General features: G+C 49.3%; 1 protein-coding gene across 3 annotated transcripts; it reads left to right on the plus strand.

Moving 5' to 3' along the window:
* The first annotated feature begins 437 nt into the window (after positions 1–437).
* KIF18B (kinesin family member 18B) lies at positions 438–27,710 on the plus strand. Of its 3 annotated transcripts, none has more exons than XM_055101182.2 (16): positions 438–4,786; positions 16,037–16,363; positions 16,979–17,136; positions 17,460–17,564; positions 17,778–17,888; positions 17,965–18,162; positions 18,296–18,472; positions 19,414–19,488; positions 19,627–19,727; positions 20,158–20,344; positions 20,671–20,798; positions 23,377–23,582; positions 23,850–24,375; positions 25,325–25,414; positions 25,904–25,989; positions 26,217–27,710. In XM_055101182.2, the coding sequence occupies exons 2-16, from the start codon at positions 16,051–16,053 to the stop codon at positions 26,321–26,323; spliced, it is 2,568 nt and encodes an 855-aa protein (XP_054957157.2). In that variant the 5' UTR covers positions 438–4,786; positions 16,037–16,050; the 3' UTR covers positions 26,324–27,710. The 3 variants fall into 3 exon arrangements, with proteins under 3 accessions (XP_054957157.2, XP_008952929.3, XP_008952939.3); XM_008954681.5 differs by having other exon boundaries at positions 439–4,786; positions 23,823–24,375; XM_008954691.5 differs by lacking the exon at positions 438–4,786 and having other exon boundaries at positions 16,024–16,363.

Here is a 27,710-nt window from a genome sequence, read left to right on the forward strand (position 1 = left end):
AGATAGATAGATCTGCAGGCCCAGCAGCAAGGGCAGGAGATAGAGTGTAAAACTTGCCTACCCAATGGGTGATCACATGTCCTACCCCACAGAGAAGCCAGAAGTCACAAGAGACAGCCTCACCCCATCAACTTTCCACCACAAAATCACAAACTTCCCTGAACCTGCGCCCTTCCTCTTCACCTTTCTTGCTTTCATGGAAGATGCTCTGTCTGCATCCTATGCCCTCCCACCGGGGTGACCAGCTTGTCCTTGTTTGTCCAGGACTGTCCCAGTTTAAAACTGAAAGTCCTATGAAACCCCTAAGTCCCAGCCAGATGCATTGGGATGGTTGAAAAAGATTGGCAAAAGTCTCCAGCCTTTTTCAGGACTTCACTTAATTGATAACCACACCTCTTGATATATATATATACACACACACACACACATATACATATATATACACATATATACATATATATATACATATATACATATATATAGAGAGAGAGAGAGAGACAGAGAGAGAGAGAGAGAGAGAGAGAGAGACATGGTATTGTTCTGTTGCCCAGGCTGGAGTGCAGTGGCATGATTATAGCTTACTGAACCCTCCAATTCCTGGGCTCAGATGATCCTCCTGCCTCAGCCTCCCAAGTAGCTGGGACTGCAGGGCATGTGCCACCACACTAGGCTAATTTTTCTTTTTTTTTTAAATTTCTTTTTTAGAGATAGGGGTCTCACTATATTGCCTAGGCTGGTCTCTGTCTCCTGGCCTCAAGCAAGCCTCCTGCCTTGGCCTCCCAAAGTGCTGGAATTATAGCCATGAACTACCACACTCAGCCCAGCTGCTTATTGTATATTGGCTCCTTCCCATCATCATTTAAAACTCTACTATCCTTAAAACTCCTCCCTTGAGGCCGGGCGCAGTGGCTCACACCTGTAATCCCAGCACTCTGGGAGGCCAAGGTGGGTGGATCACCTGAGGTCAGAAGTTCAAGACCAGCCTGACCAACATGGAGAAAACCCCATCTCTACTAAAAATACAAAATTAGCCAGGCACGATGGTGCATGCCTGTAATCCCAGCTACTCAGGAGGCTGAGGCAGGAGAATCGCTTGAACCCGGGAGGCAGATGTTGCAGCAAGCCGAGATCATGCCATTGCACTCCAGCCTAGGCAACAAGAGCGAAACTCCGTCTCAAAAAAAAAAAAAAAATCCTCCCTTGACCCTACACCCCTCTTACAGCTACTACATTTCTCTGCTCCCCTTGATAGCTAAATTACCTTAAAAGTTGTTACAACGTCCTCATATCCCACTGTCATCTGGCTGTTGTCACTCCTCTGAAGCTGCTCCTGTCAAGGGCACCCTAGGCCAGGCATAGTGGCTCATGTCTGTAATCCCAGCATTTTGGGAGGCAGAGGTGGGCGTATGGCTTGCACTCAGGAGTTTAAGACCAGCCTGGGCAACATGGTAAAACCCCCATCTTTCAAAAAAAAAAAAAAATTAGCCGGGAATGGTGGTGTGCACCTATGGTACCAGCTACTTGGGAAGCTCAAGTGGGAGAATCACTTGAGTCCAGGAGGTGGAGATTGCAGTGAGCTGAGATCATACCACTGCACTCTAGCCTGGGTGACAGAGCAAGACCCTGTCTCAAAAAAAAAAAAAAAAAAAAAAAGGCCACCCATGACCTCTTGTTAAACCAAGTGGATACTTGATTCAAGGACCTTCTAAAACTGGCCTATATCCAAAGTAGACCAGGCGCGGTGGCTCATGTCTGTAATCCCAGCACTTTGGGAGGCTGAGGCGGGCAGATCACGAGGTCAGGAGTTCAAGACCACCCTGGCCAATATGGTGAAACCCCGTCTCTACTAAAACTACAAAAATTAGCCGGGCATGGTGGTCTGCACCTGTAGTCTCACCTATTTGGGAGGCTGAGGCAGGAGAATCGCTTGAACCCAGGAGGCGGAGGTTGCAGTGAGCTGAAATCGCACCACTGCACTCCAGCCTGGATGAAAGGGCGAGACTCCGTTTCAAAACAAAACAAACCAAAACGGGCCAGGTGCAGTGGCTCACGCCTGTAATCCCAGCACTTTGGGAGGCCGAAGCGGGCAGATCAGGAGGTCAGGAGATTGAGACCATCCTGGCTAACACAGTGAAACCCCGTCTCTACTAAAAATACAAAAAATTAGCCGGGCGTGGTGGCACACGCCTGTAGTCCCAGCTACTCAGGAGGCTGAGGCAGGAGAACAGGAGAATCGCTTGAACCTGGGAGGTAGATGTTGCAGTGAGTCGAGATCACACCACTGCACTCCAGCCTGGGCGACAGAGCGAGACTCTGTCTCAAAAAAAAAATTAATTAAAAAAAAAAAAGTAGCTAATGCCACACCGTGGTGCAAAGGCTCTGCAATGATAAGGGTACAGCAAAGGCTCTGCAATGATAAGGGTACAGGTGGGAGGATGGGAGGATGTGCCTTTCCTCTGCTTCCTTTGAGCACCTGGGGTCGGTGGTCTCAGAAGTCACAGGTAGTGAGATGTCCACACACTTCCTAAGAAGACAGAGCCTGCTGCCTTTCACACCCCAATCACATCAGCCTAGAATCACCTTCTGCCTCCACACAAGAAAAAAATTTTGCACCCAGTCCTCAGGTTAGGGTTCTAGGCCTTGAAATTCTTGTTGGGCTAATTCCAAACCAATCTCATCCCTTATCAGCATCTGCAGTGTAAGGCCCGGAAAATTTCCATTTGTGTTCACTAAGGTGGGCCTGGTCAGGCCCTACCAAGACCTCTCAGCACTATTCGGCAAGGTTGACCCTCTCACCTGTGAGATTGTCTTCCCTTGTCTTCTGAGATCCAAGGAACAGCCTCACCTGCCAGGCAAGCTCCCAATCTCCCTACAGCCCTCAGCTAGCATACCACTCCCCAGCCCTGTTTCCCCCTGCATGTTCTCATTTTAGTCTATGTCTCACATCATTGTTCCTACTTAATTGTCTAATTTCTCCCATAGGCTGCAAGCTCCACGAGGCTAGGAGGAGGGTGTTGATTACTGAGCAGCCTATTCTCTGAGCCCACCTGTCTCATATTAGTAAGTAGTTGTTGAATAAATGAATATGAGAACACCCATTACCATTTTATTGAATGTCAGCAAGGGGCTTTACCTACTTTTTTTCTAATCTTTGTAACAAGCTAAGTATTCTTTCATTCCCTGTTTTATAACTCCAAAAACTGAGGCTCTGAGAGACTTGGTGACTTACCCAAGATTATCCAGCAAGTAAGTGTCCCCTGTCCCCTGCCTGCAGCAGGGCTGGACTCTGCCCCTTGCCTTGTCCTGGCTCACCTAACCTCCAGTTAATTGTGTGGACCAGAAGAGGACCAGGGCAAGACCTGGCTTATAGGACACAAGAGGCTCCCCTGATGGCTCTTGGGGAGCCAAAACCTCTGTTAAAATACACATCCCAGTAAGAGAGGAAGAGACCCTTATGCTGTAAGCCATCCTTCATTTTTTGTTTTTATTTATCATGAGTTGTGGAGATGGCAAGAGTACTCCAAATTTCTTGTAGTTTTACAATGACCAGCACCTCCACATAATTTTCTGGTTTTAACCTCACCAAACCAGCAATGCTATTCTATTGTATAGGGGTCAGTTGGGGTCCAGGGAGGTGAATGAGTTTGGGCCAAGTCAACTAGGTATTAAATAGTAACCCTTATCCTGATGGCAAGTCTGATGAGGGAGTTTTGCCTCACCCTTCTCTTACATGCCGCAAACCTGCTCATAGTCCCAGTGTGGGAACAGATGTACTGAAGATTTACTGAAAGTAATGAGCACCTGGCTCTTTGCAGCCTTCGCCTATTTGGTTCTAATTAAATGTATAAAGGTTATCCCTTACATATGCTGGGGACGTTGGAAGGCTTTCATACCTACGCTCTCCTAGGTGAGTAGGAAGGGCAGGATATCGGCCCCATTTTATAGATGAGGAAACTGACACTCAGAGAGCTGAAGTGCCTCGCAGTCTCAGCACTAGTTAGTGACTGAGCCACAACTGGAAACTCTTCAACTCCCACAACCTCAGGTGTTGGAAATCAGCATGAGGTGGGCCCACCAGAATCCAAGCAGCGGGCAGCGGTGTACTATGGAGGCAGTGCACCCCACCGCTGCCGTAAGGGGCCGACCCTCATGCGCAATCGTCAGGCATCATGCTTCTGACACCGTCAAAGCCAAGCGGATGGAATTGCCATTCTTGGCGTCCGCCGGCTTTGCCACATCAAGGCTGTCCTTTAAGTTCATCTTGGGATGGTCCCGCAGCGGAAAGAGACGCTGGACAGAGGTTGACAATCCCCTCTTGACAAACGGATGTGAATTTAGCCTACAGAAAAAACAGGTTTAAACACCTGTTGGATGTCTGGTTGCTGTAACTGGTGCTAAGCCTAGACCCGGGGACCACAGAGACTGGCTGTGGCCCCACGTATCCCAACCCTGCGTTGGCTTCTGCCCGCTACTCTCGTGTGTCCAGCCCCGGAGACACCGCCTGGGAAACTGCAGCCGACAGGAAGAGGAAGTGCGCAAGCGCACTGTGAACGGCTCTCGCAACACTTTGTTACTTAGGAAACAGCCAATCAGCGATACGGACGCTGACCAATAGGAAGCACGGTCCGGCCCGCCCGGCTAATTTGAACGCAAGGCGCCGGGTGGAGGTTGGCGCGGGTAGGGGAGGGTGTGGGGCGCTCTCTCCTGGTGTGGGTACTCCTGTCTGTGGTGTGGCTGTGGGACCCGTGAGCAAGCAGCGACGCCAGCGGCGGAGAACCGACGAAAGGTAAGTCCTGGCCCACGGCGGAACCGACCGCGCGAACGCCTGCTCTCAGGTCTCGGACGCGCAGACCCAGCTGCTCCGGGCGGGGGGCCTGTGCCAGGCCTCTTTTGTGCTGGACGTCAAGGTGCGGCGCGGAGAACGAGCTTTGCTGCCGCCCCGGCAGGCTCTGTCTGCATGGACCCCTTTAAACTGGGCGGGAAGCGGAGCGCTTCCTTACACACCCGTACGGGTGGTCAGGACCCCTCCGCTCATCTATGCTGGACCTAGACTGGGCCTGCACATCTGCCACCAGGGCCTGGCCCTCTGTACGTCGGCCCCGTGAAAGGTCCTCCTGCTCGCGAGTGAGGAAGAATTGGGCTCTTCTGCACGCTACAACTAAAGGCCTGGGACTCCCTGCATGTCAGTGAGGAGTATGTAAGCCCCCCTCCACCCATCTACTGAACTGATTGCAGAGCTGCACTTGCCGGTGGCTCTGGCACGCAGTAAATTTTTTTTTTTTTTTTTTTTTTTTTTGGAGATGGAGTCTCTCTCTCTGTCTCCCAGGCTGGAGTGCAATGGCGCGATCTTGGCTCACTGCAACCTCCGCCTCCCGGGTTCAAGCGATTCTCCTACCTCAGCCTTCCGAGTAGCTGGGATTAAAGGCGCCCACCACCACACTCAGCTAATTTTTGTATTTTTAGTAGAGACAGGGTTGGCCGGGCTGGTCTCGAGCTTCTGACTCAGGCGATCCGCCGCTTCGGCCTCCCAAAGTGCTGGGATTACAGATGTGAGCCACTGCACCTGGCCAAATGTTTGATTGAATGAAGGAACAAGTGAAAGAACATTTATATGACAGAAGACCAGGCCTTTGTTACTGCTCCTAGGATGCATCTCCCCTTAGCTTTGACCTTTTAGGGAACTGAAGTGACATGGAAAAGATTAAGCCTGGTCTGTGCCACAGAACTTAAGGGATTTTACTGAAGACACTGGTTCCTCCATCGTCATGGGAAAATGCCATATGTCATATAATTCTAACAGTGATACTAATATCTATTGAGCACTTACCGGGTTTGAATGAACTCATTTAATCTTCACAAATATATGGGGTAGATACTAATATTATTTACAATTTACAGGTTGGAAAACTGAGGCTCAGAGAAGTTAAGCCTAGTTTAGAGGAGAACATCTCAATGTTATATTGCTTGCTCCAATCTTCTCCCTATTCTATTTCTTCCCCAGTCACTGCATCCCATGCTTCAACAAGTACAAAGGTATCCAGTCATTCTCTGCCCATTTCATTATTGAATTTCCCTACCCCTAGAGAGTTATTTTAAGATGTTGGTCTTTATATTATCTAACCGAATTCCATTTATACCTTTTTAAAAAAGTATACATGTATACTGTTGCAAAAAAATAAAATAGAAGTTAAAAAAAGTATCCATGTAGCATATTTTATAAATTTATAAATTGTTTTTCTACCTGGCCACAAAACAAATCTAAACAATTATCAGAGTATTGTATAAAACATAATCTTTTTACATAAGCAATTAGGTTATAAATACCACATTTACAATTTTTTTTTTTTTTGGAAGTAGAGACAAGTTCTCCCTATGTTGCCCAGGCTGGTCTTGAACTCCTGACCTCAAGCTATTCTCCCTCAGCTTCCCAAAGCCCTGGAATTACAGGCATGAGCCACTGTGCCCAGCCCATGTTTGGGTTTTGTTTTTTTTTTTTTTTTCTGAGACAGAATTTCCCTCGTTGCCCAGGCTGGAGTGCAATGGTACCACCTCAGCTCACTGCAACCTCCGCCTCCCAGATTCAAGCGATTCTCCTGCCTCAGCCTCTGGAGTAGCTAGCATTACAGGCACCCGCCACCACACCCGGCTAATTTTTTGTATTTTTAGTAGGGATGGGGTTTCACCGTGTTAGCCAGGCTGGTCTCAAACTCCTGACATCAGGTGATCCACCCACCTCGGTCTCCCAAAGTACTGAGATTACAGGCGTGAGCCACCATGCCCGGCCTGAAATTTTTTTAAACATACACTTAAGTAGGTCAAATAGGAAATCATAATTGTAATTAAAAGATAATTAACATGAAGCGATTATAAAAATACTATTTATAAAACTTGTGGGATGCAGTTAAAGCGATACTTAGAGGGCAACTTATAGTCTTAAATGCTTATATTAGAACATTTTGTTTAAGAAGCTGAAAGTTAATGAGGCAAATATCCAACTTTAATAAGACAGAACAGCAGAGAACATATGTAGAATATAAAAGAAGATGAGACTGGGCATGGTGGCTCACGCCTGTAATCCCAGCATTTTGAGAAACCAAGGCGGGTGGACAGCTTGAGCCCAGGAGTTCAAGACCAGCCTGGGCAATATGGTGAAACCCCATCTCTATAAAAAAATTTAAAATTGGGGGGTGTGGTGGCATGTGTCTGTGATTCCCAGCTACTCAGGAGGCTGAGGTGGGAGGATCTTTTGAGCCTTAGGAGGTTGAGGCTGCAGTGACACATGATCGCGCCACTGCACTCTACCCTAGGCATCAGAGTGAAACTGTCTCAATAAATAAATAAGCTAAAAGCAGAATCAATGAAATAGAGTTTTATCATATAATAGGATTATTTTAGTCAAATGCTGTATCTTAGAAAAGAATAATAATTTAAAAAACCTCTGGCAATATTGATGGAGAAATAAATAAAACATACAAAAAAGACCTTAGGAGCAAAAATAGGGACATACTTCAGTTACAGAGATTAAAAGAAAGAGAAACGGCAATGGAACATTCTTTTTGACAATGCCTTTGGAAAATTTTCTAGGAAAAAACAACTTGCCAAAACTGACTCAAGAAGTTATGGAAATTTTGACTAGATCTAGGACTATTCCATTGAGGAATTCAATTTTCCATAGAGGAAACTGAGTTAGTTTAAAATGTATCTTCACAGGCATGAAAAACCTATACCAAATTCCACCAGAAACTTACAGGCAATTGAAAAAGATGATTCTACTTTACACAAACTGTCCCTATAAAAAAGAGAAAACATATTGAGTCTATTTTACGATATCAAAAATGACACAAAGAAAATTACAAGTCAGGCCAGGCGCGGTGGCTTACACCTGTAATCCCAGCACCAGCACTTTGGGAGGCCAAGGCAGTAGATCGCCTGAGGTCATGAGTATGAGACCAGCCTGACCGACATGGTGAAACCCCATCTCTACTAAAAATACAAAAAATAGCCGGGCGTGGTGGCAGGCACCTGTAGTCCCAGCTACTCAGGAGACTGAGGCAGGAGAATCGCTTGGACTGGGGAGGCGGAGGTTGCAGTGAGCTGAGACCATGCCATTGCACTCCAGGCTGCTGGGCAACAAGAGCAAAACTCCATCTCAAAAAAGAAAAAAAAAAATTACAAGTCAATCTGTTTCGTTAATGTAGTTGCAAAGATCTTACTAAAATATTAGCAATCAGAAACCAGTTATGTATTTAAAAACTAGATTATGACCAAGTTGAATTTATCCCAAGAATGCAAGAATGGTTTAACATTGGAAAATCTATTAATATAATTTACACATTTAGAGATTTAAAGAGCAAACATATCCCATTAGGCACAGAAATACAATTCAATAGGAGCCGGTGTGGTGGCTCACTCCTACAATCCCAGCACTTTGGGAGGCTGAGGTGGGAGGATCACTTGAGCCCAGGAGTTGGAGATCTGCCTGGGCGGCATAGTGAGACATCATTTCTACAAAAAATTTAAAAATTAGCCAGGGATGGTGGCACACCTATGGTCCCAGCTACTGGGGAGGTAGGTGACATGATGAAGTGGGAAGATGGCTCGAGCCCAGGAGTTCGAGGCTGCTGTGAGTGGTGATCCCACCACTGCATTCCAGCCTGGGCAACAACATGAGACCCGGTCTAAAAAAATAAAAAAGGAAAAGGAAAAGAAAATAGAATTCAATAAAGTTCAATATCCATTCATGACTTTTAAATATATATAGGTAAACTAGAAATGGAGACAAATTTCCTTAAACCAACAAAGTGTGAAATAGTAGAAGGATTCTTTATAAAATCAGGAAAGGGGCGAGGATACTCACTATTACTGCTTTTATTCAATATTGTGCTGGAGGTCCTAACCAGAAATGTAAGACAAGAAAAATAAATAAAAATAAAATAAGATTAGAAAGAAACTAACAACGCTATCATCAATTACAGCCTTATGATTGTCTATTTAAAAAAACAAAAGAGGCCAGGCGCGGTGGCTCACACCTGTAATCCCAGCACTTTGGGAGGCCGAGGCGGGTGGATCACAAGGTCAGGAGATCGAGACCATCCTGGCTAACACGGTGAAACCCCGCCTCTACTAAAAAATACAAAAAATTAGTCGGGCGTGGCGGCGGGCGCCTGTAGTCCCAGCTACTTGGGAGGCTGAGGCAGGAGAATGGCATGAACCCAGGAGGCGGAGCTTGCAGTGAGCCGAGATGGCGCCACTGCACTCCAGCCTGGTTGACAGAGCGAGACTCTCCCTCAAAAAAACAAAACAAAACACAATTTCTTCCTCTGCATGACCACAACATGTAGGAAGAACCGGTGGATCGGGGGTGCTGTTCTTTTGTGGGTACCAAGGTGAGGGGGAGATGGGAGCTACCCAAGCCCAGTTGCAGGGCAGAACAGCCTAAGGATGGGGTAGTGCCCCTGGTGACAGAAGGTCAAGTTCTAGCCTTGCTACTTCACATTTGGGAGACAAGTTCCTGTGCCTCCTGTTCCTTTTGTACAGTAGGGATATAACAATTGTTGTGAAAGTTAAACACCATTTGTAAAGCACTTAGCATAGTGTCTAATTCATAGTAAGCACTAAGTAAATGTTAGCTGTAATAATAATTATTTTTAGATTTTTGGATTCAGACTCTGCTCTTCTCTGGCCCTTATTTATTCATAGGACAAATTCAGCATCTGCTGCATGCTGGGCCGGGTGCCCAGGCACCTGGGGTACACAGACTATGTCAGAAGAAGGTCCTCCTCTTGGAGTTTAGGGACAAAAAAACAAGTGTATTAGGGTTGTGAAGGAGAGATGAAGGGGGCTACAGCATCGCCTGTAAAAATAGGACGTCCAGGGGCTGGGCTTCTTCCCCTACCCCCTCACCCCTACTACGTTCCTCAGCTTCCAGAGTCTGCAGGTAGATTCCCTCAAGTCCTCTGAAATTCTTCTCCAGGGACTTGTGAGGAGCTTGGGCTCACTGGGCCTGTCTCTACTAGGGTGGGCAGAGCAGGCTCTCCCCAAAACAACAGAATCTTGGCTTCCCAGCCCCAGCCTGGCAGAGCACTAGCCTCTGGGTTTTAATGAGCTGCCCTGGGTTAGAAACAGGACGTGACTGTGGCTGGCTGAGAATCCTGAAGATCTTATTAAAGAATCATCTCCCTTGTACTTTGGGCTGAAATGCTCTTTCCAACCAAGGATCAAAGCAAACTTGACACACATTCTCTCATTAATCTCCCCATCCCCTGGGGCGGGAGCAAATCGGTAGCTGTTTTCTCTGGTTCTCAAAGAGGGAAGCTGATGCGACATTGACCTGGTGTGGCTTGTGGAAAGACCTCCCCCTTGGTCAGATGCTGAACAGGGACCAGGACCCAGGCATCCTAGCGGCAGCTATGCCAAGTGTCATCCACACTTTGTGCCCCACGCCCCCAGCACCATCTCAGCAAGAAGGAAAACATCTCATTAGGCAAACAGACTCAGCCACACTGGCCCTCAGGAGGCGGGAGGAGAGAACTGTAAAGGTTATGAGCACTCCTTTGCCAGTGCCCTTTTTAATTTCCTGCTTAGAATGTTAGGCTGCTCTGTGGCTCCTCCTCAGCTAAAGCCCTCCCCATGGGGAGCAGGGACTGCCGGGAAATGTGGACCCAGGCACCCTCTGCCTTCCCTTCCCCGGGTGCCAAAGTGGGGTTTCCTGGGGGTAGGTCTGCAAGAGTAGGAGACAGGAACCCTCTCTGTTGAAAATTAGGTACAGCTGGGTGCAGTGGCTCATGCCTGTAATCCCAGCACTTTGGGAGGGCAAGGCAGGCGGATCACCTGAGGTCAGGGGTGCGAGACCAGCCTGGCCAACATGGTGAAACCTCATCTCTACTAAAAATACAAAAATTACCTGGCCATAATGGTGGGCGCCTGTAATCCCAGCTACTGGGGAGGCTGAGGCAGAAGAATTCCTTGAACCTGGGAGGCAGAGGTTGCAGTGAGCCAAGATCGTGCCACTGCACTCTAGTCTGGGCGACAGAGCGAGACTCTGTCTCAAAAAAAAAAAAAAAAAAAAGAAAAAGAAAATTAGGTACAGTCCATATATTTGAAAGTGTAGAATACAGAATGCTAATTCCATAAAAGGAATTATAATTATTATACAAACATAAGGGACTATTACAATGATGTGATCATTGTAGCATAATATATAATATCACTATAAGGCAGTATAGCCCGATGTGTAGTCAGACTGCCTGGATTGGAATGGGGCTCCATCACTCACTAGCATTGAGACCTTGGGCAAATTGCTTAACCCTCTCTGTCTCAATTTCTTCATTGAAAAATGAGTATAATAATAGTATCCATCTTGTGAGATTGCAATGGGGATAAAAGGAGATGATATGCGTAAGGTGCTTTGAACAGTTCCTGACGCAGTGAGCACTTAGCTAATATGCTTACTATGGCAATCTGATTGCTGGGACAGGAATAGAATTACATACATGTAAAAGGATTATGGTTGGTTGATATCTTTTTCTTGTTTTATATGGGGACGAAGTTAAGAAGTTTAGGGATGAGGGGACAGGAGTTTCAAATCAGCTCAGTTCTGTCTCATTCCCCAAGGAAAACCTTAGCTGTTTGCTAGAGTGTCACGTAGAAACCCCACTTTTCTTTGCTGAATGACCTTGGTATTTGTGACCCACCAGTGGAAGCTAGTCTTTACCTGGAAGGCATCCATCTATTCATAACGCCCAGGAACAGCCCCTGTTCCTCACCCCTGTCAATATATCCCTAGAGTTGGGCTGAACTTTTCCAGGCTGCATTCCAAAATTCCATCCCTACCCTTGGTACGCTGCATTCCAAAAATTCCATCCCTACCTTTGGTACGCTGTTTTGAAAGAGAAATGAAAAACCAGGGAGAGAGGTCTGGGGATGATATAAGAGTGAATGAGTAAATATATGTTTGGAATTATTACCAGGTCAACATTAGGAAATCTGTTGAGTCACCCTCTACATTAATAGATTAAAGGAGAAATATGTGTGATCACTTCAACAAGTGCCAAAAAGCATTTGATAAAATTCAACACCCATTCCTACCTTCCTAATGGGCAGTGGAGGTGGGGAACTAAACATAGAAGAGCTAAAAATAGAAAGTAACTGTCATTATTTTCAAACGATATCATCATTTAATTGAAAGACTTAAGATAATCAATGACGATCTATTAGAACCAATAAGGGAGTTCAGCAATGTGGCCAGATACAAGATCTGCATGCAGAAATCAGTAGCTTTCCTATCTTCTGGAAAGAAGGAGTTTGAAAATGTGATTTTAAAAGGAGTGGGTGGGCGCAGTGGCTCACGCCTGTAATCCCAACACTTTGGGAGACCAAGGCGGGTGGATCGCTTGAGGTCAGGAGTTGGAGACCTTACCTCTACTAAAAATACAAAAATTAGCTGGGCGTGGTGGCACACGCCTGTAATCCCAGCTGCTCAGGAGGCTGAGGCAAGAGAACCTGGGAGGCGGAGGTTGCAGTGAGCCAAGATCGTGCCACTGCACTCCAGCCTGGGCGATAGCGAGACTCAGTCTAAAAATAAAATAAAATAAAATAAGGAGCCTATTCATAATATAGCAAAGATCATGTAATAACTAGTAATAAACCTATCAAGAAATATATAATACCCATGTGAAGAAAATTATAAAATTTTACTAAAGACTGTAAAGGTGTGAATAAATGGAAAGAGATATCAGTTCCTAGGTGAGAACACTTGATATTGTAAAGATGCCAATTTTCCTCATATTAATCTATAAATTCAAAATAATCCAAATTAAAATCTTAGCAGGATTTTTCATAGAAGTTCATAAGCTGATTCTAAAATCATATGTAAGACAAGATGCCTAAAAATAGCCAAGAAAAAGAGCAATGAGGTGATATATGATAAAACCACAGTAATTACAACAGTGAGGTACTGGAAAAGGAATGGACATAACGAAACAGAAGAGAAAGTCCAGAAACAAATTCATGTTTCTTTTTTTTTTTTTTTTTTTGAGATGGAGTCTCTGTCACCCAGGCTGGAGTACAATGGTGTGATCTCAGCTCACTGCAACCTCCACCTCCCAAGTTCAAGTGGTTCTCCTACCTCAGCCTTCCGAGTAGCTATGATTACAGGCGCCCGCCACCGTGCCCGACTAATTTTTGTATTTTTAGTAGAGACAGGGTTTCACCATGTTGGCCAGGCTGGTCTCAAACTCCTGACCTCAGGTGATCTGCCCACCTCGGCCTTCCAAAGTGCTAGGATTACAGACGTGACCTCCCAAAGTGCTAGGATTACAGGCATGAGCCACTGCACCCGGCACAAATTCATGTTCCTTTTTTTTTAATTAATTTTTTTTTTTTTTGAGATGGAGTTTCACTCTTGTTGCCCAGGCTGGAGTGCAGTGGTACGATCTCAGCTCACCGCAACCTCTACCTCCCAGGTTCAAGCAATTCTCCTGCCTCAGCCTCCCAAGTAGCTGGGATTACAGGCACGTGCCACCACACCTGGCTAATTTTGTATTTTCAGTAGTGATGAGGTTTCTTCATGTTAGTCAAGCTGGTCTCGAACTGCCAACCTCAGATGATCCGCCCACCTTGGTCTCCCAAAGTGCTGGGATTACAGGCATGAGCCACCACACCCAGCCACAAATTCATGTTTCTATGAGACTTTAGTTATGTTAAATTTGGCATTTCAAATTGGTGGAGGAAGAATGCACTATTTGATAAATGACCTTGAGGATAATTGCTTACCAATTAGAAAGAAAAGATATTTAGAAACCTCCTCACACAGTTCACACACACAAAAAAATTCCATCTCCATGACAACCTAAATGTAAGAAAGAAAAAGTATTAGATAGAAATATAAGAAGAGGGTTTATTACCTTGGAGAAGAAATGTCTTCTTAAGTATGACATAAAAGCTATAAAAGAAAAGATTGACATGTCTGACTATTTAAGTGTTAAAAACTTCACTATGGCCAGGGTAGAATTTTTTTCCAGGAATGCATGGTTGGTTTGATATCAGGAATAATATCTAATAAATTACCATAGCAACAAAATAAGGGAGAAAAAAGCACATAAATATATTGGGAGGGCCAGGTGCAGTGGCTCACACCTGTAATCCTAGCACTTTGGGAGGCCAAGGTGGGCAGATCACCTGAGGTCAGGAGTTCGAGACCAGCCTGGCCAACATGGCAAAACCCCGTCTCTACTAAAAACACAAAAATTAGCCGGGCGCACCGGCGGGCACCTGTAATCCCAGCTATTGGGGAGGCTGAGGCAGGAGAATTGCTTGAACCTGGGAGGCAGAGGTTGTAGTGAGCTGAGATTGCGCCATTGCACTCCAGCCTGGGCAACAAGAGTGAAACTCCATCTCAAAAAAAAAATATATATATATGTGTGTGTGTGTGTGTGTGTGTGTGTGTGTGTGTGTGTGTGTGTGGAGATGCTGAAAGAGCATTGATAAAATTCTAGACTTTCCTAATAATAACCCCAAGTAAAACAAGAATAGAAGAAATTGCTAATGTTATAAAGACTACTTGTATAAAACTAATGTCTAAATAGGGAAGCACTAAAGCCATTTCCTTTAGAATCAGAAACAAAACAAGAATGCACATTATCATCATTATTATTCAACATTGTTTTAGAAATTCTAGAGACTGCAATAGACAAGAAATGAAATATTGGGTATGAATATGGAGAAGAAAAGGTAAAAATTTTTTCCTCTTCTGATACATAATTGTATACTTAGAAAACCCAATAAGTTCTAATAAAAATAAATGAAATTAATAAGAGAGTTTGGGGGTGGTAGATATTGTGTGAATATCTAAAATTAGTTGTGTTCCTTCATACTAGTAATTATCAGCTGGAAATGTAAATGGGGAAAAGTGTTCCATCCACAGGAGCAATTAAGTACATAAACTACCTGAGAAATATATTAAAAGGACAATTACAGAACTAACTGAAGAGATAGAAAACTATAAAATCTTATTGAGGGACATAAAAAATATCTGAACAAAAAGAAAGGCAGTAGCCACAATCTTGCCTGAAAGAGTTTAATACACTTGGCTGCTAAAGGCTTATGTAAAGTAAAAAAATAAAATAAAAGGCTCAGTATAATAAATACGTAAATGTAATACAATTCAAACTGTAGCCCCAGTAGGGTTTTTGAGGGAGGAGAGGGCTCCAGGTTGGGGGTAGAATTGATAAAATTTTCTTAAAATCAAGTAGCACAATAAATGCCTGAAAATAGCCAAGAAAGCTATAGAAAAGAAAGAGTAATGAAGAGGTTCTTGCCTTACTAGCTGGAAAGCATACTGTAAAGTAATATGGAAACAGTGTGGCACTGGCCCAAGAATAGACAGAGATACATGAGGGTTATGAAAGGTAAGAAAAAAAAAAAAAAAGAATAGACAAATGGATTTGTGGAACATACTAGAAAGCCCAGTAAGAGGCCTCCAACAATATAGTCATTTGAGGCCTGGCGCGGTGGCTCATGCCTGTAATCCCAACACTTTGGGAGGCTGAGGTAGGCGAATCATGAGGTCAGGAGTTCGAGACCAGCCTGACCAACATGGTGAAACCCCATCTCTACTAAAAATACAAAAAAAAATTAGCCAGGCATGGTGGCACACGCCTATAATCCCAGCTACTCAGGAGGCTGAGGCAGGGGAATCGCTTGAACCTGGGAGGTGGAGGTTGCAATGAGCCGAGATCATGCCATTGCACTCTAGCCTGGGCGACAGAGCAAGAGTCCGTCTCAAAAAAAAAATATATATATATATATATAGAGAGAGAGAGAGAGAGAGAGAGAGAGAGTCATTTGAGTATGACAAAGATGGTATTTCAAGTGAGAAAGAGATATAATTGGTTTCAGCACCAATATTTTTACTCTCTTGAGGCATAAAACAGAGACCAGTCATTGGGAGTGGGTGGAGGGGACCTTGGAGTGCTGAGGGGGCACCTGGTCAGGCCTGGGGTGGGATTGGTCCTCAGCTCCACCATGTCTCACCCAGGTGTCGCCACAGTGATGGCAGTGGAGGACAGCACGCTGCAAGTGGTGGTACGGGTGCGGCCTCCCACCCCTCGGGAGCTGGACAGTCAGCGGCGGCCAGTGGTTCAGGTGGTGGACGAGCGGGTGCTGGTGTTTAACCCTGAGGAGCCCGATGGAGGGTTCCCTGGCCTGAAATGGGGTGGCACCCATGATGGCCCCAAGAAGAAGGGCAAAGACCTGACGTTTGTCTTTGACCGGGTCTTTGGCGAGGCGGCCACCCAACAGGACGTGTTCCAGCACACCACGCACAGCGTCCTGGACAGCTTCCTCCAGGGCTACAACTGCTCAGGTGAGAACCTCAGCCCTGCCTGGCAGTGGCCTGGCCTCCCTGCCTCCTCCTAAGGGAAGGGTTTCATGTGTCTTCTGGCATGTGCCCGCCTCCCCCAAGCTGGGCACGATTTACTAAGGAGTTTTGTACAATGTCCCATCATGCTCTGTGGGACACTCATTCATTCATTCAGTCTATGGGGGAGGCACTCTACTGGGCCCAGGGCTGCAACAGCAAATCAGACAGGACAGTTCCTGTCCACTTGGTGCTTATAGTCTAGAGGGGAGAAGACACCACTCACAGATCACACCCACAGTGTGTGGGGATAAACCAGGGTAAGTGGTAAGAGGGAGATAACTGTGAGCCTTCAACACCAAAAGCTGCCTCACCTACAGAAGGAAGGCATAGCCCGCACCCATAGTGGAGATCAGGTCATCCCAAATCCACTGGCCTATGGGGGAACAGAACAAACACACAGAGAACTCCAGCCCTGCAGCGGGAACATGGAGGGTGTGATTAGTGGGATTAATGGACCAGGGAACACAGGAGGAAAAGGAAAGGGGCTTGAGGGAGGAGGGAAGGGCTGAGCTGGGTGGCAAGGCACTGGGGTCCTCCTCCTTACTATGTCCTCTGCAGTGTTTGCCTACGGGGCCACCGGGGCTGGGAAGACACACACCATGCTGGGAAGGGAGGGGGACCCCGGCATCATGTACCTGACCACCGTGGAACTGTACAGGCGCCTGGAGGCCCGCCAGCAGGAGAAGCACTTCGAGGTGCTCATCAGCTACCAGGAGGTCGGCTGCCCCTGCCCTGGGCCTTGTTCTCACAACCACCCGGGGGGAAGTGAGCCCATGGGGTGGAGTGAGCTGGTGTCGGACAGGGTGGCAGGAAATGGAGAGCTGGCACCCCTCAAGGAGATAGATACTGCTCAGTGAGATGCTGCACTAGAGACACCTGCCTGTTCACCCTGCTGTGGTCATGTAACACAGTCCTGGGAAGCGCCACTTCTGTGGGTGTCTCAGATACATCCCGGCCTCAGCTCCCCTGTCCAGCCGCTAGGGAGAGGTTTCCTGATGGGCCGCTCTCCCTCAGGCCTCTTCCTTTCTTCCTTTCTCAGGTGTATAATGAACAGATCCATGACCTCCTGGAGCCCAAGGGGCCCCTTGCCATCCGCGAGGACCCCGACAAGGGGGTGGTGGTGCAAGGACTTTCTTTCCACCAGGTGTGGGATTGGGCTTGGGTAGGATGATCGGCCCCATGGGTCCTTGGGGTTCCCTCACAAAACCGTTTGGGGATGCCCTGGGTCCTGTGATGGTGGTAGCAGTGGTGGTGGTAGCAAGGGGGTGATGTAGGTTCTGAAGAGCAGCCCTTCCTGTTAGGGGAAAAGTCCTGATCGGGGAACCCACAGCCCCGTTCCTGGGCTTCTCCTCTGTAGCCAGCCTCAGCCGAGCAGCTGCTGGAGATACTGACCAGGGGGAACCGTAACCGCACGCAGCACCCCACTGATGCCAATGCGACTTCCTCCCGCTCCCATGCCATCTTCCAGGTGAGGTCATGGGTCAGAGCCTAAAACCAGTGCCCCTGATGCCCATCTCCCCCTCACCCCTGCCATCTGCCTTCAGATCTTTGTGAAGCAGCAGGACCGGGTTCCAGGACTGACCCAGGCTGTCCAGGTGGCCAAGATGAGCCTGATTGACCTGGCTGGCTCAGAGCGGGCATCCAGCACCCATGCGAAGGGGGAGCGGCTGCGGGAGGGGGCCAACATCAACCGCTCTCTGCTGGCGCTCATCAACGTCCTCAATGCCTTGGCCGATGCAAAGGTAAAGCAGCACAGGCCAGTGTTCTCCCCAGGATAGCAACTGAGCACCTGAACCCAGGGCCAAAGGCCACAGGGCCCCATCCTGGGTCAGTGCCATCAGTCGCCTCACCCCACACCTGCTTACTGCCCCCCAGGGCCGCAAGACCCATGTGCCCTACCGGGACAGCAAACTGACCCGCCTGCTCAAAGACTCCCTCGGGGGCAACTGCCGCACAGTGATGATCGCTGCCATCAGCCCCTCCAGCCTGACCTACGAGGACACGTACAACACCCTCAAATATGCCGACCGGGCCAAGGAGATCAGGCTCTCGGTGCGTGCCAGCCAGGGCCGGCTTGGGCGTGGGGCAGCTCCAGCTGGGGAGCAGGAAAGGGTGGGACCCAGGCAGCTTCCATAGATCCCTGGGCCAAGTGTCCCCAAGGCAGAGGAAGGAAGTTCCTCTGGCCTGGACATGGTGGCTCATGCCTGTAATCCCAGCACTTTGGGAGACCAAGGTGGGCAGATCACCAGAGGTCAGGAGTTCGAGACCAGCCTGGGCAGCATGGTGAAACCCCATCTCTACTAAAAATACAAAAATCAAAAATCTGCTGGGCATGGTGGTGGGCACCTGTAATCCCAGCTACTCTGGAGGCTGAGGCAGAAGAATCGCTTGAACCCAGGAGGTGAAGGTTGCAGTGAGCTGAGATAATGCCACTGCACTCCAGCCTGGGCGACAGAGCTAGACTCTGTCTCAAAAAAAAAAAAGAAGTTCCTCTGTCTTCAGAGAGTCTTTGTGATAGAAGCGACACAGTCCCCATCCCTGGGTGGGAAGCCACCAGCTGAGAGGGGCAAGATGTTCTTCAAAACCAAGGGAGACGGCAGGAGGGTGGCCTCTCATTGGCCAGTGGTCTAGTTCAGACTTGTTTTTAGCAGTGGGAGCATATTTTCAGCAAAACATAAACACCATTATATGCTTTCTGCCACATCTGCTTGACCCCTCTCTTCCTCCCTCCCCCCAGGGAGCCCTGGCTCTCCTGGGACCACTGCAAGAACACCCTAACCCTGGCAAGAAGGTCTTAGTCGTGGAGTCAGGGGTCTTCTGCCCCTCGCTGTGGTCTCAGGCATGATACTGACCTTCTCTGTTGTGTCTCCCCACTTGCGAGGGTGGGTCATGGGGACGTGGGTGAGACCTAGTGCAGTGCCTGGCCATCGGCGGTGGCTGATAAAAGCTGCTTTGAATGAACAAATAAATCTCTCTTCTGTTCCCCATCTCAGCTGAAGAGCAATGTGACCAGCCTGGACTGTCACATCAGCCAGTATGCTACCATCTGCCAACAGCTCCAGGCTGAGGTGAGGAGCCCGCCTTGGGGGCAGGCTGGAGGGCCGACGGCCAGAGGCAGGAGCTTGAGGGTGTGGCGGGGGCTCTGTCTGCCCCTCCCCTCCTGTGCTTAGCTGGGGCTCTCAGGGGCTGGGCTGCTTCTGTTCCAGGTAGCTGCTCTGAGGAAGAAGCTCCAAGTGTATGAGCGGGGAGGCCAGCCCCCACCGCAGGACCTCCCAGGATCTCCCAAGTCGGGACCACCACCACAACAGTGAGTTCCACTGCCCATTCCCACCCCCACCCTGCAGCTCAGCCAGGATGGGGAGCCAGGCCCTCTTCTCCAGTTTCTGGAGGACTAGGACTCCTTGCTTCTGCTCCAATCCCTAGGGTTAAGGGTTTGCACCCAGTGCCTGCCCAGCAACTGATTGTCACCTAGAGTGCTGTGTCCAATGAGTAAATGGTACCCCAGCCCGTAAGAGCAGGGCCTACTATTCGAGAGAAGGGGAACTTAGGGGTGTGTGTCATTGTCTCTCAAACCAGAAAATCCCTGACTCCTCCTACCCTCAGCTACTGCCCATTTGTCACCTAAGCATCTGTCCCTTATGGACTCTATACGACCTGGGTGCCACAGAGATCCCACCCGCTCCCTGCTCTCCCACCTGGCCCACATCCTGCCTCTCAAACCCTCCTTTCCCGCTTAGCCTTCCCAGCTCCCCCTCGCCACCCCACCCTCCCAGCCAGCCCTGCACTCCAGAGCTCCCTGCAGGGCCTAGAGCCCTTCAAGAGGAGAGTCTGGGGACGGAGGCCCAGGTGGAGAGGGCCATGGAAGGGAACTCTTCAGACCAGGAGCAGTCCCCAGAGGATGAGGATGAAGGCCCAGCTGAGGAGGTAGGACTTGGGGGTGTGAGGCCTGGGTATCGGGAGGGCTTGGAGCTGGTGGGATATTGGAAAAATTGCCTCTCCCTGCCTCAGAGTCCCTTTAGTCCCGTCTCTATGTGGATGTCTTGCACCTTAGTCATTAGGAGGATTTCAGATTCTGTGCAGGAAGAAGAAATACTCTTATCAGATCCTTGTGTGTTTGGAAGTGACCAGGACCTGGTCATTCTAGGAGCTGTCATTTCCACTCTTGTAGGAGGGAAGGATTTTAGAAGCTGTTTATAAAGATGGGGAGGCCATCCTGGCCCCTCTACCTGTGCCTTTTCCTTCCTCTTTAGGTTCCAACCCAGATGCCAGAGCAGAACCCCACACATGCACTGCCAGAGTCCCCTGGCCTGACCCTGCAGCCCAAGCCAGTCGTGGGCCACTTCTCAGCACGGGAACTGGATGGGGACCGTTCTAAGCAGTAGGTATCTTCTTGCTGTATTCTGGAATCAAGGTGGGAAGCAATGGGCTCAGCCTCCCTGGGTGTGGGAATTGGTATTAAGCACATCACAAAAGCCCTGTCTCTTCTTCAGCACTGTCCTTTACCTGGTTTCACCTCCTTGTTGTTATCGTCACCTACTTGATTAACTTATCACCTCTATGTATTCCTCTACATAGCTGGCTGCCTAGCAGGAGAGGGAAGCAAAATGCCAGAGTACATCCAGGCAGCCAGCAGACCCTGGGTCAGGGCAGGGCGGCTGGGGCTTACGCTTTGCTTTCCAGTCTGAGGCCAGGCTGCCCCTCCACAGCAAGGAGGGGACAGCCAAGGGAAGCTGAACGTCAGGCTGGGGAAGGGACAGCCTTCCTGAGCCAGTGTTTTTCGTGTATCTTCATCAACAGATTGATTGCGGCTATTTTTTCTCAGAAGTAAATACAAACCACTAATCAAAGCCAAAGAAAAATGGATTTTGGACCATTCTTTCTATGCTTCATAGAAAGATGCTGCTAATATTTTTCTCCTTGGCCCCTAGTTCCTAAATCCCCTGCCACTTAGCTCTGTTACTGCCATCCCGCTCTTCCCTCCCCAGCACGCTTCATGCTAGGCAGTGTATTTAAAGCTTCTGGACAGAAGGGCCTGTTTAATTTTATTTCTTGTTGGGGAGTGTCTGTTCCCGACTCAGCAAAAATGCTGCAGTCTGAATAATCGGCAGCTCATTATCTGTCTCCTGCTTATCGGGTCCTGCCCGGGGCCCTGGAGAGGCAAGGATGCTCTGGTGCGACATCCCCCTGATCTCCCAGGGAACAACCATGAGCTCCTACCGATGACCCAGGGCCCCTCTGCTAGGGGTCCCCTGTTATGAGGAGAGAGGACACCAGGGTCCTTATTTCTGCCCTGGCTTTGTGGTCTCCAACAAATTGCTTCAACCTTGGCCTTGACTGGGGATCATAGCCCCCGGTCTCCCTACTTCTTGGGGATGAAGTACTAATAAAATGTGACAAATCTCTATGTTTGGAAACGTCCTAACAGCCAGATCGTTGAAAATAATTTCTCTTTGATTTTAGAATTTAGAATCTTGGACCACTAGGGTAGTGAGTAGATCTTAGATTTTCCAGTTCAGTGGTTTTTCAGATTTTTTTTTATTGTTTTTAGCTACAAAATACTTTCTTCAAATGAAATCTTATGCTGAAGTCTAATGCATAGAACAGTCAAAACAGAGTTACTCTGTCTGATGAGTTTTTGAAACCTAATTTGAAAACTCCAGATTTAGACCAGCTCCCCATTTGTCAGATGGGGCACTGAAGCCTTTGTCCAGGCTCACATAGCAAGAGGGACGGGGCCAGAGCCTGGATATTTCCCCCAAACGCCCATGCTTCGCAATTGTCTAATCTTCCTTGTAATGTGTGGCTCGTGCAGATATAGAATGAGTTTCCTCTGTGTCCATTTTAATTTATATCCTGCCTTTTTTCAAAAAGGCCTTGAGGCTGCTTTATAAAATGAGTTTGTGTTCCCTCAGCACACCCTGACTGAGGGCAGTGGAGGGGGCTTCAGAGATGTCCAGGCCAGTAGAACTACCTGAGGATAAACCATTTTCCATGGATAATTCCCACTGAGATAATTGTGTTTATTCTTTTATCATAGGTGTGCCTTACAGAAAGAAAATATGCTTTATTAGAATCTAAATTTACAACATCAATAATCTCATTACCTTCATCATTTCCTTCAAGTAGCCCCCCAGTGCCTGTGAAATACGCCTTGATTCACACATACTTTTTCAGGATCCCAGTCATTAAATAGAAAGCACAGATGGAATGCGTTTTTGAGGGCCTTCTTAGAACCACAATGAACATAGCCTATCTTACATAATCTCCTCTTATCCTAACCAGCAAGATGGTATTATTTCCATTTTACAGGAAACAATAGTTAGCTAGACCTACAGTGCTTATTACATGTCAGGTATTCTTTAAACATTTTGTCTGTAAAGTAACTCGTTCAGTCTTTCCAATAACCCTATGAGGTGAGGGCATTTGTTATCCCCATTCTAAGGTTGTGGAGACTGAGGTTAACCAGTGCATCCAAGATCACACAGCTGGGAGGTATTGGAGCCAGGATGTGAGCGGGAAACTGGCAGTCTGACTTGAGCTGGGCTCTTAACTGCCCCCTTGCACTGCCCTTAGGGTAGATGAACTCATGATTGCAGCTCTAGTGGGTGGCAGAGCCAAGAGAAGACTCAGACCTTCTGAGTCCAGGGCCACCTAGTGCCATTTCCCTACTTCTCAGATCACTGTCTTTGTCATGGGGCGTGTTTAGTGGGTGACACCTCCCACCATTACCCGTGGCCATCCTGATCGGCCTTGGCCTTCAGCAATAGCAGAGCAGGAGCTGTGGCTGAGAGGGTGGTGAGTCTGGCTAGCCTGTCTGGGGTGAGGCAGGAGGGAGCCAGGGGACCAGTTCAGGCTCCTCAACCACAGCTGGAGTGATGAGGACAGGTGCATGGCATAGAGGCTCCTGGTCAGGCTGAGTCTGAGCAGGGCTGGGAATCCCCTTTCTTCTGTTCCAGGTTGGCCCTAAAGGTGCTGTGCCTTGCCCAGCGGCAGTACTCCCTGCTCCAAGCAGCCAACCTCCTGACGCCCGACATGATCACAGAGTTTGAGACCCTACAGCAGCTGGTGCAAGAGGAAAAAATTGAGCCTGGGGCAGAGGCCTTGAGGACTTCAGGCCTGGCCAGGGGGGCACCTCTGGCTCAGGAGCTGTGTTCAGAGTCAAGTGAGTCTCATCCTGCTCTCCCCTGCCTGTCTTCAAGGTGCTGTCTTCAAGGCCCCACTGGGGCCAAGGGGTGTCCAGGGGCCTCAGTTGCTGGGTTTTGCTGCGGTAGGAGGCTGGGCCCCTGGGATCCTAGACTTCTGCACACAGAGAGGCCCCAGGAGACCTGAGGGGTTATGGGCTCCTTCATGTCTCCAGCGTCTGGCTCCCCAAGTTCTACAAACTCTCCTTCCTTCTGTGCAGTCCCTGTGCCATCTCCTCTCTGCCCAGAGCCTCCAGGATACACTGGCCCTGTGACCCGGACTATGGCGAGGCGACTGAGTGGCCCCCTGCACACCCTGGGAATCCCGCCTGGACCCACCTGCACCCCAGCCCAGGGGTCCCGATGGCCCATGGAGAAGAAGAGGAGGAGACCAAGCGCCTTGGAGCCAGACAGTCCCACGGCCCCAAAGCGGGGCACCAAGCGCCAGCGCCAGTCCTTCCTGCCCTGCCTAAGGAGAGGGTCTCTGCCTGACACCCAACCTTCACAGGGGCCCAGCACCCCCAAAGGAGAAAGGGCCTCCTCCCCCTGCCATTCCCCTCGCGTTTGCCCAGCCACAGTCATCAAAAGCCGGGTGCCCCTGGGCCCTTCCGCCATGCAGAACTGCTCCACCCCGCTGGCTCTGCCCACTCGAGACCTCAATGCCACCTTTGATCTCTCTGAGGAGCCTCCCTCAAAGCCCAGTTTCCATGAATGCATTGGCTGGGACAAAATACCCCAGGAGCTGAGCAGGCTGGACCAGCCCTTCATCCCCAGGTGGGTCTCCCAGTCTCGCTCCACCCCTCCTGTCAGTGGTCAGTGGTCAGCAAGGGACTTCTTGGTGCTGCTGAGAAGTATGGAGGACAGCCTTGGAGCTGGGACGGTTCCTATCTGTTCCACTTTGGTTGTGATCCGCTTTGCTCCCCAGGCCCAACAGCTGCCAGGGAGGCGTCACTTCTCCTGGGGCCCCTGCCTGGTCTGTCCATGCTGCAAAGCCACCCACTCTGTGCTGGTTTGTAGCATGCTCATGAGTAGCTAATGGGACCCCAACTTGGAAAGAGTCAGCAGGGAACAAGAATGTACTAGGGGAACCCAACACTACTGTTCCTCTCTTTACTTGGGCTCTTTGGCCTGGGCTGCATTCTATGTTCCACTGGGACATACCTCTTTCTGCCACTTCTACTCCAGATTTTGGCCTCCGGCCCAGCATCTGGAACAGGAAAGGGGGTCCTTAGAAAACTCAGTTCAGTATTTTCCAGTGAGAAGACGAAGCTGTCACTCCCCCTTTCCACACACATGGCAGGGGAGGGGAACAGCAGCCTGCTCAGGACAGTCCAAGGCCAAGAACCAGTGGCAGACTGACCTGCACCTGTGGGGCAGAGGCTGGCAGGCTCTGCCCACCCACACACCCGCCCATTCCATAGCCCGAGAAGCAGCTCTCGGTAACAAGCGCAGAGCTGGGCAGGTGGAAGGGTGAAATTGTTTGAACTCCAGTTCCCCGGGTGCACCAGAAACTGGCATCTGGATGTCCTCGCAGAGCAGGCCTGTCACTCAGCTGTCAGCCAGGCAGAGAGAGGAATCCACCTCTTTGTAGGAGAAACCTCAGAGGTCATCTTCCCTCCAACCACCCTCCCCCATGCCCGAGCTGGGGGCTGGAGGGAGGAAGTGGCTGGCCTTGCTTCCGGTTCCCTGCTGATCAGCCTCCTTCCCTGTCCTCCCTCCCCAGGGCACCCGTGCCCCTGTTCACCATGAAGGGCCCCAAGCCAACATCTTCCCTCCCTGGGACCTCTGCCTGCAAGAAGAAGCGCGTTGCGAGGTGAGGTTTGGGAGGTGTCAGCTGTCTGGGAGAAGGAGCTCGCTCTCACCAGGGCAGTAGACACCTGGGCCGACTCTGGGCCCCCAGTGTCTCTGTCTCTACACCCCCGGAGCAAGCAGCTGAGGTCCTGTGAGCAGGGCCCGCATCTAGTTCTCCAATTGAGGTTTCCTTGGCCCTTGCTATCCCAGGATCACCCCAGAGCTGATCCATGAGGGAGGCTCTCAGCACCCATTTATCCATGAGGGAGATGTTGCACACCATTAATCCAGCAAAGGAACTCTCCATCCTCACTGCTACTTCCCTCTTGTGTCCCCAACCCTACACACTGCCTCTCCCGCCCTTAGATCCAGCTCTGGAAGCTCCTGCTGGTGCCCAGCAGCCTTTGCTCTCAGGGCTTAGTGTCAAGTACTTATATGCCCCACTTCAATGCACACCCATAGTCCAGAGACAGGGCCATAACCTTCCACCTTCCCTCCTTTCCTCCCTCAGTTCCTCAGTCTCCCATGGCCGCAGCCGCATCGCCCGTCTCCCCAGCAGCACTTTGAAGAGGCCAGCTGGGCCCCTTGTACTCCCAGGTGACTGGCACTAGGGACAGGGATAGCCTGGGCCATGGAGGCCGATGAAGACAAGAAGGAGGAGGGGACGGGGAGCTGAGACCCAGAAGAAAGGAGGGCCTAGGGTATTGCCAAGCATCTCAGGGATGCTGCTGTTGAGACAGGTGGGAGGTGGGCTGGAGGACGGGGACAGAGCGTCACTTTCCTTCCTCGCTGCACTCCCCACCACCCATCCAACTGGCCTGCAGAGCTGCCCTTGAGTCCCCTGTGCCCTAGCAACTGGAGGAATGGAAAGGACCTCATCAGGGTGGGGAGAGCGCGCTCAGCAGGGAACGGCGTCACCAAGGTGTCCTGACCGCCAGAATGTCCTGACCACCAAGGTGTCCTAACCTACCGGCCCCTCTGCTGGATACCCCTCTTGGACCTGTAGCCACCTGCACCAGGAGCTGGACCTGCCTTCCTTACCTGGGAGCAATTAGTGCCAACACACCTTTGCTGTATTAACATCCCTCCCCAGACATCCATCCTGCTACTCACCCTCTGTTAATCTCCTGTTACACTCAGCTTCTTGGTATGTACATATTCATTTGTGAGTGTTAATGTGCTGCTGTTTTTTGTTTTTTGGTGGTTTTTGTTTTTTGTTTTTTTTGTTTTGAGATGGAGTCTTACTCTGTCGCCCAGGCTGGAGTGCAGTGGTACGATCTTGGCTCACTGCAACCTCCGCCTCCTGGGTTCAAGTAATTCTCCTGCCTCAGCTTTCCAAGTAGCTGGGATTACAGGCACCCATCACCACACCCAGCTAATTTTCGTCTTTTTAATAGAGAGGGGGTTTTTCCATGTTGGCCAGGCTGGTCTTGAACTCCTGACCTCAGGTGATCCGCCTGCCTCAGCTTCCCAAAGTGCTGAGATTACAGGCATGAGCTACCACGCCTGGCCCGTGTTGCTGTTTTAAAGGTGCTGCCATGTTCCCCCATCTTTTTTTTTTTTTTTGAGACGGAGTCTCGCTCTGTCGCCCAGGCTGGAGTGCAGTGGTGGCGATCTTGGCTCACTGCAAGCTCCCCCTCCCAGGTTCACACCATTCTCCTGCCTCAGCCTCCCAAGTAGCTGGGACTATAGGCACCCACCACCACGCCCGGCTAATTTTTTGTATTTTTAGTAGAGATGGGGTTTCACCGTGTTAGCCAGGCTGGTCTCGATCTGACCTCATGATCCACCCGCCTCGGCCTCCCAAAGTGCTGGGATTACAGGCGTGAGCCACCGCGGTGAGCCAGGCGCGCCTGGCCTCCCCTCTCATTTATGATGCCCTCTGTGCAGGCAGACGGCTCTTGGGCTCTTTTCCCCACCTGTCTCTAACACAGGCCCCACGGTGATGGCCACAGGCAGTAGAGGAGGAATGAGGATGGGTTGGGGAGCGGGGAGTCGTGGCTTGGCTCTTCCTGGTTTCTGAGAGGGACATCTTCATCCCTACTCCCCTTGGTCCCCAACCACAGTCCTGGTGACGATGTGGATGATAATGGTGCCTTGATTTCCAAATGAAGACAGCTTTATTGCTTAACTCTATTGTACATAGGATACACGTTCAGTGTAAAATAAAGTGTAAAGGGGGATTCAGCCTTAATGCTGCACCTAGATATAAATGCTAATGATACTTGGGTTTATAGCCTTCTGATCCTTTATTTCTGCATATATATATAGATATATACATATATTTTTGGTATAACAATAAACCGTCTCCATCCTTG

The sequence above is a fragment of the Pan paniscus genome, chromosome 19 (genome assembly GCF_029289425.2).
Source record: "Pan paniscus chromosome 19, NHGRI_mPanPan1-v2.0_pri, whole genome shotgun sequence".
In the NCBI taxonomy this organism is placed as follows: Eukaryota; Metazoa; Chordata; class Mammalia; order Primates; family Hominidae; genus Pan; species Pan paniscus.